An 11,460-nucleotide genomic window follows, 5' to 3' on the forward strand; every position below is an offset into this window, starting at 1 on the left:
ATTCCCAATAACATATATAGCCCACCCAACTTGGAACCCTGCCTACAGTCCGCACGCCTCTACCGCGCCACCCCTCCCTCTCTCCCCGCGCCGTCGGCTGCCTCTGCACACGCCACTCCTCCCTCTCTCCCCACACCGCAAGCCGCTCCTCCCTCTTTTCTCCGAGCCGCTCGCCGCTCCTTCCTCTCTTCTCTGCGCCACCCGTCGCTCCTCCCTCTCTTCCCCAGCACCACCTGGCCCTCTGTCGCCACGCGCTGCCGAGCCTGAACCCCCGCGGGCCGCGGCTCCTTATCATCCAACCCGGCGCCACCTAGCCCTCCATCGTCGTGCGCAACCCTAAACCAGCGGCGGCAAAGGAGCGCGATTCGGCTGCAGCAGGGCTCGATTTGAAAGCTGGCGGTGGGGATGGAGGGAATGGCGCGGCCGGCGGCCAGGAGGAGGGCGCGGTGGCGCTGGTAGAGGTGAGGGGCGGCGGTGGTGCTGGCAGAGGTGAGGGGCTCGGTTTTCAGGGTCACATCGGGTTTCGGGGCCCGCGAGGTTCGGGGGCGGTGCACATTTTCACTCCAAATGAGGTTCGGGGCCAGATCGGGTTTTATTCTCGGATTTCGGAGGCGGGTTCGCGGAAGCTCCACCCAACCCCGACCTGCCCCGTTGACATCCCTAAAAGGGAGGCGCGGCGTTAATTGGGTGCGGGGTTGGGATTGAAGAGACGACGACGACGACGGGTTCGGTGCCCCTTTCGCCACAGTGTCGTGTCGACGTAGGTGGTTTTCACGGGGAGATGGGATGGTTTTTTGCCGCATCTTCATCTTTTTCTTCGCCATACAGGGATTTGAGTATCTCTGTCTTATTTTAGACCAATATTTTTTGCAGAAACGCTTTATCACTCAGCGTGGAAATTTTACGTTGCTTTATACCTGGAAAAAAAACATTACTCATTTCAAAATCCAATGTTCCTCGCTATAAGAACTGTCACTTAGCAGCAATTTTCATTGTTTTGCGCGCCACAATATAGCCGGGTAAAGTTCCTTTAGAAACAAACCATATTTGTTCGCGTCTCGAGCCAACCTTTTTACTTTGTGATCAACTTGCGGGGATATATTGATCAACTTGTTTCACGAACACGCCATGTTCGGTGTTTGTTTTGATGCAAAACGTAAAAGTAAAACCTTTACACTAGATGGGCTACAATTGCGGGGATAGATCCAATGACGTGTTTCTCTGAAGTGCCGTGCACACAGATATGTATACATAAATATACTTTCCTACAACGGTTATAGGTATTTGATGTCAAGTAAAGACATTATTAACATATACATTGAATGTGGACGGGCTTATGTCATCATGTTCCACTTTGGCTCATAGTTTCCTCTCACGATAAACCTACCAATCCTACCTCGCATTAAGACAAGAGCCTCATTTGGTGGGAGCGATCCCGGACCCGTACTTGTGGATGTTCCTTCAAAAGCCCTCCACGAATACAAGACTTTAAGACATCTCAATTGTATGTTGACTCACAATTCCATGTCTCATGTGTCAAACTACAAGAGGATGACGAGATGACTTTGAAAATATATGTTGTATGGAAGTATCATTTGTATGTAAATCCATTTCCTTGAATACAAGTAAGTAAATGCTTCATTGCAAGTGTTCGAATAGATGCATTGTGTCGTCAAAATCAACTTCGATTTGTAGTTTTCTTTTATGAAGTATATTATTCATTAGCTGATGCTAAGGTAAGACACTTATTTGGTGGAAAAGGGATCCAAACAGCGTTCGTGTTTTTCTTGGGCTTCAGGCTTGCATTCTGAACTTAGTGATGAAATTCGTTTTACAGGGACGAAACACTCAAAGTTTTATAGAAGGAAAAAATAATGCAGTGCTTTTTTCCCCGGGCCGTCCCGGCAAAAACTGTGAGGCCCCGTATAGAACTAAGCGATATCTACTAGCTATTTTTTTATAATAAATTTATTCATAGTTTTTTTTTCTGAGGTTGAGTTCATTCCTTATCCTTTGTTTTTTTTTCTTACGCTTTTGGTGAGCAGAATCATATTTTCTAGTTGGTCTGCAGAAGATATAGCTTCGATTATAAAACATTAGATATTTAGACCATTTTGATGCGCATGTATAAAAAATAAGGCAAAAGCTTGTTAACTAGTCCATGTGAAGCAATAAGTAGAATTGATCAATCGAGTAAAGAAAAGAAAAACTACCTTGTGACTAACTTGCTTGTCTTCTGGCTGAGCAACTCAGTAAGTGAGTACGTTCCATCCAGAAACAAGGTCTTAAAGAATCAAGTTCCACAACTCCAGCCTCCACTACGGCGGCGGCGTGACGAAAAAGTTTTGAGCTCTGTCATTGCTTCAGAGAGATAAATAATCACAAGAAATATATTTTAGGTTAGGTTGATTGGCTTTGAAAAATGGAGGCCCTGTACCGTCTCACGGGTCGCACACCACTAGGGACAGGCCTGTTTTTACCTCATGAAAATCGTGCTCGCGAGCCATGAGTGTAATCATGAGGTGTTCCTTTGGCGACGGAGTCGCCGGCCGTACGTGGCCGATTCAAGGTAGCTAGCGGAAAGCAGCACGTGTTAGGCGTGCTGGTTGGACCTCCCCACGCTCGGTGGTCCGTTGACGCAGGCCGGGCAGATCTCATCTCAGCTCAGTAGTCCTCAGCTGGACGCCGGCCGGCACACTCAGTGACAGAAAAAGGGTGAAAGCATCCCATGGATACACCGGGACACGCCTGCGATCGCGACGTTGCCGTCAAACACGTGGGCCCTCCGCCGCGCGCATCAAATCGGAGCCTCGGCTTTTTATCTTCCCCGTTGGGGGAATCGCTTCGCTGCGCGCACGCATACGCATCCAGCGACGCCGACCGCAGTTGGTAAAGCAAGGATACGGGCAGGCAGGCGGGTCGCTTTGCTTGGTGCTGCCGTCCACATTTGGCGACCTTTTCGCCTGGCCGCCGCTGCCCGAATGGAGCAACGTCCAAGGGTAGGAGGATTCTGAGCGGCGCAATCATTCAGGCAGCAGGATAGGCATCGCCCCACTGCAACTAATTGTCATCGCAGCCGACCAAGCGACCGGGATAAACTAATCATCAGGTCAACTGTTCGAGAGAGCAGGAGTAGCATATTGTGGAAATTGGAGAAGATCATCCATCATCGCTGAGCCTCCGAGTTCAGAATAGTAGGTGCGGGCAGCGATGGGCCGAAAACAGAGCCTCTATAGTGGAGTTTGGGCGAGAGAGAGAAGAACGTGTGAGCTTCCTTTTTTTCGCCGAGAGCGAGGCCCGTAAAAGACACATTCGGACCCGAGGCCCAGAGAAGAAGAGACGACGAGGAGGCGGCCGCTGGCTGCTTGGAATTGTATATCATCGGCATGAATTCCTCGGCGAGCGCAACCGACAGGAACCAAAAAAACTTACAGCTTTCACATCACCAACTGCCAACGCCAACCACAGGAGATAAAGGGCGCCAACCACAAGAGATAAGATAAAGGGCTTCAGCCGAACTTATAAGCTAGCTGAAAAGTTGAAACGACTGATTTATTGTGAGAAAAAAATATTGTTCGGTAGTTGATAAGCCTACTGATAAGCTGAACCGAGCAGAGCAAAAGGTGAAGCCGAGAGCACAAGATATAACATTTTGGATTACCAATTCTGCAGTTCATCACAACTGCAGCCGACGTATCCACAGTCGACACTACTGATGACCTCTTGAGTAAACTAGCCCAGTAATCTTTTCACCCGCGGTGCAACGAGGACCCACGACCATACATGTGAGGCGTGCTTAGCTGTCTGCATGCAGGAGAAGTGAGTTATTTGATTTTGACGCCTTGACATGAGAGTGGATATTGCATAGGGATTTTTTTATCTCTTCTTTTAATGCATGCATTGTTAATGATTTTGCTGTGTGCTTATGCATGCAAGTATGGTCCTGTTTGATTCCTATGGACTAAAATATTTTTTTGACTAAAATTTGCACTTTAGTTGGACTAAACAGCCAAACACTCACAAAACTGGACTAAAATGGACTAAAAGGTGTTGGGGACACTACTACCCCTCATTTCTTGCCCTTTCTCCCTCCCGCCCAGCCCCCGCCACCTTCCCGCCTGCCGTCGTCGCCGCCGACCTCCCTCCCACCGCACTCCCGCTGTCCGCTGCCGGCTCGCAGACGCCCCAAGCCGCACAACACCGTCGCAGCGCGCGGGTCAGCGGCGGCGACGTGGTCGAGGACGAGGAAGAGGAGCTCGACGGCGAGGGCGTCGATGGGGTCCGATCTCGATCTGTACAGAGTCCAACGGCGGCGCCTGGAGCACCTGCGCAAGCGGCACCTTGGCCTTCCCCCGCCACCCTCCCGCTCTGTGCCGTCGCCGAGGACACCCCGCCGCCCGCGGCTGACGACACTGCGAGGTGCTGCAGCCCCGCGGACTGCAGCCACCGCGCCATGACCGCGTCCCTGGAGTCCCGCGCGACGGTGGAGTCACCGCCGCGCTGGGACCGCTTCTGTCGGCGAGCAATGCTGATCGAGACGATGCCTTCCTGGTGTATGACTGTAAGCGGAGGAGATAGTAGGGGTACATGGGGTAGGAAAGAAGGATAAACGTGTCTTTATTCAACAGCATTTACGGACTGTAATCCATTTTAGTTCATGGAACCAAACCACTAAAGAACCAAACAGGACCAGTGTCAAAGCTCAGCACGTCACTCCTCTTTATTTTCTCCTTCTCCTATTTGTTTTGTTTTTATTTCACAGGCCGTTTCTTCAGTTTCTTTCTTTCTTAGGTTTATCCGTTTCTTTTTTTCTTTCCATTCGTTGCTTTTTTTCGATCTTTTTTCTTTCTGATAACTTTCCTTCTCGTCTTCCGTATCTTTTTGCTTCCATGTTTTTTTTCCTCTGTCCATTTCCTTCTTAGTTTTTCTTCTTTCATCCTTCCTTTTTCCCTTCTCACGACAATGTGATTTTTTCTTTCCGTTTCATTTTTCTTCCTTATTTTTAGGTAGGTTATTTTGTATCCAAATTAACTCTGTGAGTTCATGTAAGTTGTTATTTCCTCCAACCCATAAAACCAATTCATCTAAGAAATTATAGAATAGGTTAACAAGAGGTAAAAATAATCTTGATTGTCCCTATTTATTAGCTATGTTTGGTACTAAAACCGCATGCCCGTATGCACATGCGCAAATTAGATATAATGACTTGTTTTGCAAAACAAGTTTTGAAGCACACAATGATTTGTTTCTTAAGGCAGAGGGAGTATGTTTTTTCTTTATGTTTCACTTGTTTTACTTTCTTTTTTCTTTTATAGATTTGTTGATATTAAAATCATATATTTTGGGACTATAGCACTTGATGGTTTTTTTTTATGTTCCCTTCTTTCTTTAGTCTCTTATGTAATTTGATTTAACTCTCATTCACTATCTAATGTATTTTTCTTTTATTATCCATTCTTTCTTTACCTATCCTCTTATCCTCTTGTGTAGATATTTGTTCTGTAGGTTAGTATAAATTGTTCTTGATGTATAAATGTTTTGTTCCATAAGTTCATATTGTCTTTTTCTAAATTTTTTCTTGAGTTCATCAATTTGTTCTAGATATATGTATCTTTATTCAGTTCTAGGTATACAAAGTTTTGTTTCGAGAATTAGTATAATTTCCTCTAAACATATACATCTTTGTTCTATTAATTTGAATAATTTATTAAATGCATACACTTGTTCTGTTCCTTTAGTTCATAAAATTCGTTCCTTGGGTACAAATATTTTAGAAAAATCTTTATATAATTTGTTCAAGGTGTACACTTCTTTTGTTCCATGAGTTCGTATAATTTGTTCAGATGTACACTTGTTTGATTCCGTGAGTTCGTATAATTTGTTCCAGGTGTATATTTTTTGTTCCATGAGTTCATATAATTTTTTCGAGGTGTACATCCATTTTGTTCTTTCAGTTCATAAAATTTGCGCGAAGTGCACACTTTTCTTTATCAATTCATATAATTTGTTTGAGGTGTACACTTTTTTTCCCATAACTGTGTAAAGTAATGGAAAACTTATTGCTCAAAACATTACAATATATTTTACGAGATTTTTTCCATTCAATTTGTAATATTATATTTCTTAGAGAATGTGTTGTTGAATGCATCTACAATCACGCTCATATGACAGCACACTAAATTCTCATGGCCATATTACTCAACTATCATGCATATGTCATCATTTGCACCCGTGTGATCCATGATTAGAGAGAGATTTGTGAATTGAGCTAGTCGTGAAGATTCTAAGGTACAATTTTACCAAACACTATCCTATAGCGTGCTCTTATTTTGAAGATTTTGTTGTAAGAAACAAAATAGTACAATCTAAATTTAATTTGGATGCTCTATTTAAGATTTATATGTGTTTTTAAAATATTTTGAAATTGGTTTCATATTTTTCTAATATGAAATAAATTACTTATGTTTTTTTAGATTAAAATAGCACTGTTTATATTTAGAAAACACATATATAGTCAAAACCACACTTGAAAGTTGAAACCAAGTAGACAACCAAATTTGTTAGGTTTCCGTAGTTCGATGGTCAAAGATGTATGAGTTTTTACTTTAATGGCTAAAATTGGACGTTGATAGTAGTTCAATGGTAAAAAAATGAAATTATTAATTTTCTCGTAGTATATTATTATTTATGCACAGTTTTTAATCTTTTTACACATAAAAAACTATTTTTGTTAAATATTATAAATGTTTTTTTAAATCATTCAAACATAGTTAAGCGTGATCTTGTCATAGACAATATAATGGTGCAATTCGAATTTAATTTGGATGCTCAGTTTAAGAGTTATGATTTTTTATTTCAAAATCCTCTGCATGCATGCAAGATGATTGATCCATCCATCTAAAATTTAGCTATTTAGCTGTCTAAAGTTTAGAAGTTTATTTTTAGACTAAATTTTAGTGGTTGTTTGGATCCACTAACTAAAGAGTAATTATTACCGTGCTACCCTCCATCTCCCTCAGCTCACCCTCCTCCCTTCTGCCAAAGAATGGAGCGACTGAATCGTTCTCCTTCCATGTCTCCTCTCTCCCCCATTCTCCTCCCCCGTTCCAATTCCTAACTCCCCGAGGCCCCAAAATCACGCACCCAAAGAGGGCAAGTGCTGCCTGCCTCGGCCCCCGGGAGGGCTCCGGCGGCGCCACCCTCGGCCGCGCCGAGGTGCCCGGCGCCGTGCTCGTGCTGGAGTACGCCATGCAGGCTGTACCCGGACCTCCACACGAGGGAGGGGCACGCCGTCGGCGAGGGAGGGACCCACGCGACGGAGCGGTGCAGCGGCGGGCTCCCCGTCGAGGGTGCCCGCGGAGGACCCGGCGGCGCGGCGGTGCCCCTTGCGAGCGGCGGCCCCCAAGGAGCGACGCGGCGGCGCCCCCGGCGACCGTGCGCGCGGCGGCGGGCTCCCCGTCGAAGGAGCCCGCGGGCGGCGGCCCCCAAGTTGCGGCGCGGCGGCGTCCCCGGCGAGTAGCGGCCCTCAGGGAGCGCGCGCGGCGGCGCCCCCGTCAAGGGTGCACGCGACGGCGGACCCTGCGCGAGCGGCGAGGGTGGGGCTGTTGGCGTGGGAGGGAAACGAGGGAGGGAGAGCGGTGCAGGGGGATTTTCCGAGGAAATGAGGAAACGAGGAATCCAGAGCGCGCAAAACGCCATGGCAGTGTGGCACCGAGAGCTCTCTCTAGTCTCTACACGCTACCAGATGGGCAAATACAACAGGCTGAGCCAACAGATTCCCACCAAAAAACGAAACCTCCCTATCAGCAATCTACACACAGGATTCTCAAGCCAGCCAATGGCACAGCTTAGAGCAGCTCTCAAATCAAAACCTCTAAAGATCAGATTCTCTTCCAGAGGCACAAAAATATTTTCAACTCAAGAAAAATAAAGCAACTCCTCTCAAATCAAAACCCCTTGAAAATAAAACAACTCCTCTCAAATTAAAACCCCTTAAAATTGAATTTTTAGGGGGCATAAAAATATTTTCAACTTCAAGAATAACCTCTATCCTAGCTCTCTATAGACCCCAAAGAATAACCTATAAAAATATTTTCAACTATAAAAATATTTTCAACTCAAAAAAATAAGGACCATAAAAATATTTCTAACTCCAGAAGTAAAATCATCGAAAAATAACCCATGGATAGAGGGTTTCTGGAGACCCACCACCCATGATCATAAAAATATTTGTAACTTCAGAAGTAACATCATCCGAATAAAAATATTTCTAACTCCAGAAGTAAAATCATCGAAAAATAACCCATGGATAGAGGATTTCTGAGGATTTCTGGAGACCCACCACCCATGATCATAAAAATATTTCTAACTTCAGAAGTAACATCATCCGAAGAATAACCCATAGATAGAGAGCATCTGGAGACCCACCACCCACCATGGATAAAAATATTTCTAACTTCAGAATTAACATCATCCGAAGAATAACCCATGATAGAGAGCATCTGGAGACCCACCACCCACCATGGATAAAGGGACGGAAGCTCTCTATAAGCTCTCTAGGGACTCCAAAGAATAACCCGACCCACGGAATCTATCCAGAAGCATACCCACGGAATGAAGGTGGAGGGAAGAATTTGAAAACATCCGGAGCCTGGAGTGCGTTTTTTTTTTTAACTCGCTCCTGCTGGAGTTGCCCTTGCCGGCTTCGCCCGTAACCTGACAGGAAAAACAAACAAATGGCAAGAGATAACCTAATCGCATCGGATTAGCCAAAGATTGCGACATCGACCGACTTTTATACAAAGGCAGAGAAAGCAGAGCACCACACAAAGCAGAGCGCTAGTGGACTACATCATCATGGTCCGTGACAACGTCCCACCACCATATCTAGTACAACATTACCACCAAACTTAAGCCCCCGGGTTCTCACTTTCTTATTCAAGTTTCAGTTCGAGGGCAATCCAGAGCTTAACCCATCATCAGGGTGATGGTAATGCGCTAACGGCATAAACACACTACTGGGCCTCGGCCTCCGGCGACGACGCGAACACCTTGGCGATGCGCTCGGTGGGGATGGCCGGGAGGTACTTGGCCCCGGTGTAGCCCTGCTCGGCCGCGGCGGCGATCACCTTGTTGTACTTCTCGGCCCAGTACGCCGCGGTGGGCACCGCGATCTGAGCGACCTGCGGGAACACCGGGAGGCCGTTGAGCGTGCGCCAGGTGGAGACGGCGAGGTGCTCCGCCGCCGGCTCGTAGCGCACGTACAGGTCCCTGGCCACCGGCTCCACGCGCCCGTACACGTCCTTGGCCACGGGCTCCACCTTGGCGAGCGCCGCGCGGGCCGCGCCCTTCACGCCGGATCGCTGCGCCTCGGCGGCCAGCTCGCGCGCCACCTCCGGGATGCCGCGGGCCACCGCGTAGGCCTGCGCTGACGCGGCCTTCAACGCGCCGGGGAGGTGCTTCTCCACCTCGTGCACCGTGTCATCCACCTGCCATTGTTCACGCACCAAGGTCAGCAAGAAGCAAAGAAGGCAAGAACGCACGGGACTCATTTGTTACCATATGCTTGAAAACCACCAATTACTTACAAACAACTACCATTACAGCTGGATTGTTACTAAGCAAGCTTAATATTACCATGCAAACTCATTTGTTACCATATGGTTAAAAATGATGAAATCTACTACTATTTAATTGAAAACAAAGATCATTATAGCCGAGTTTGTTACTAAGCAAGCTCAAGGTAATATAACCCCTTGCTAATTTAGCCGTCGACAACATGCATCGTAGTCTCCGCCCGGTGCCGCTAACATGCGCCGGAATCAAGGGGATCTGGCGCGATGGCACTTGAGACATGGGCGGATTCCCCGCACCACCGCGGGAACCCCGCACACCCACCCGAGTAGTGTTGGGGTCGCAGCGCAGGTGAGCCGCACACGCCCCACTCGCGTGGGGGCCATCAATCATGCACCGCAAGGAAAGGAAAATATCTATACGGTGGCACAGAACCGTCCAAAACTACCGTGCGCCACACGGCGGCTGGAGTCGTTTCGGCCGCCGGTGTGAAACCGCCCCAGATGAGCGCAGGCGCAGACCACGGAGGCCACGGTGCCGTGCTTCCCCGCGAAGCAACGGCGAGACCCGTGGCCGGACGAACAACTGCAGGAGTGAAGTAACGGGGGGTTTGGGTTTTGTGACTGGGCGGGCTAATTACCTTGCGGTCGACGAAGGCGAGGACGTCGAGGGGCACGCCGTGGAAGCGGTCGTAGACGGGGCCGACGACGCCCTTGACCGTGGACTCGACGGCGTCGACGCCGGGGCGGAGCGGGCCGGCGTGGTCCTTGGCGAGCCCGTAGAGCCCCGCGAGGCACACCGCGGCCTGCGCCGCCGCCACATGGACGAAATCCAGGTACCTCAGCTTCGGGGCCCTCCTCGCCTCCTGCTGCCGCTCCACCACCACCTCCTTCTCCACCTGCGAACGAACCGACAGATCAGACCCAAAACCCCCCCAAATCCCAAACCAAATCAGCACCGATTCGTCCCATTCGGAACCGAAAATTGAGAAGCGGAGGGGAGGGATCACGCTTACCACTTGGGGCTGGGGGTTGGGCTGCTCCGCCATCTCGCGGATCAGACGGGGTTTCTCTGGAACCTGATCGTGAATCCGGACTGCGGGAAGAAGAGAAGAGACGAGACGATTTTTTTCTCCTGCTTCGCTGGAAGTCTAAAACAAACGAGGGAACGGAAGGGTTGGGGAAAGCCGGCTATATAGGAGGCGAGTGGTGCCGTCGGGCCGTCCGATCGGGGCGCGGTCGATCGAGGCCGTTTGGGACGGCGCCAGAACACTCTGGAGCGGGGCCGCCACGTTGGGGCTCGCGTGAGCGGCACGTCGCTGGGGTCTCGCGTCCACGTCGCCACCGCCGTGACCGGCCTGTATCTTTTACTCGCTGGGGATCGATCTGTGTGCGCGGGTAGACGAGTGGTTGAAGGGCTTTGCCGCTGGGGCTGGGACGGCACCGGTTGGGCAGGGGTGATGTGAGCTGATGATGTCGACCCCAAATTCTAGAAGTCTCGGTTGGGGATGCTATAATTTGGGGTTGTTTGGTTCTTTTACTTATTTTTAGCAATGTGTTGTTCAGATACTAATTAGAAGTATTAAAAGTAAATTATTTACAAAACCTCTTATAAATGGAGGTTAAACGGCGAGATAAATCTATTAAACCTAATTAAGCCTAATTAATTCATCATTAGTAAATATTTACTGTAGCAACACATTGTCAAATCATGGACTAATTAGGCTTAATAGATTCGTCTCGCTGTTTAACCTCCACTTATGTAATGGATTTTGTAAATAGTCTATGTTTAATACTTCTAATCAGTATCTAAATATTCGATGTGACGGGTGCTAAAAATAAGCAGGAGAAACCAAACCAAAGATTTGAAGATAATACGACGAGACGC

The 11,460-nt window shown here is 48.0% G+C and overlaps 1 protein-coding gene across 1 annotated transcript; it reads right to left on the reverse strand.

Moving 5' to 3' along the window:
* Positions 1 to 8,746: 8,746 nt before the first annotated feature.
* Positions 8,747 to 10,749, reverse strand: LOC101755757 (stress-related protein). Its single transcript, XM_004958570.4, has 3 exons — positions 10,589 to 10,749; positions 10,214 to 10,471; positions 8,747 to 9,488 (listed from the first exon to the last, which is right to left on the reverse strand). Exons 1-3 carry the CDS (start codon positions 10,619 to 10,621, stop codon positions 9,015 to 9,017), a joined length of 765 nt encoding a protein of 254 aa, XP_004958627.1. The 5' UTR covers positions 10,622 to 10,749; the 3' UTR covers positions 8,747 to 9,014.
* Between the last annotated feature and the right edge of the window lie 711 nt (positions 10,750 to 11,460).

This window comes from Setaria italica, chromosome II, assembly GCF_000263155.2.
Source record: "Setaria italica strain Yugu1 chromosome II, Setaria_italica_v2.0, whole genome shotgun sequence".
NCBI classification, from domain to species: Eukaryota; Viridiplantae; Streptophyta; class Magnoliopsida; order Poales; family Poaceae; genus Setaria; species Setaria italica.

Coding starts and splice junctions, on each gene's coding strand:
- LOC101755757 (XM_004958570.4), bottom strand. CDS start 10,621: ATGGCGGAGCAGCCCAACCCCCAGCCCCAAGTG. Junction 10,472..10,588: donor CCAACCCCCAGCCCCAAGTG/GTAAGCGTGATC, acceptor GTTCGTTCGCAG/GTGGAGAAGGAGGTGGTGGT. Junction 9,489..10,213: donor TCGCCTTCGTCGACCGCAAG/GTAATTAGCCCG, acceptor GAACAATGGCAG/GTGGATGACACGGTGCACGA.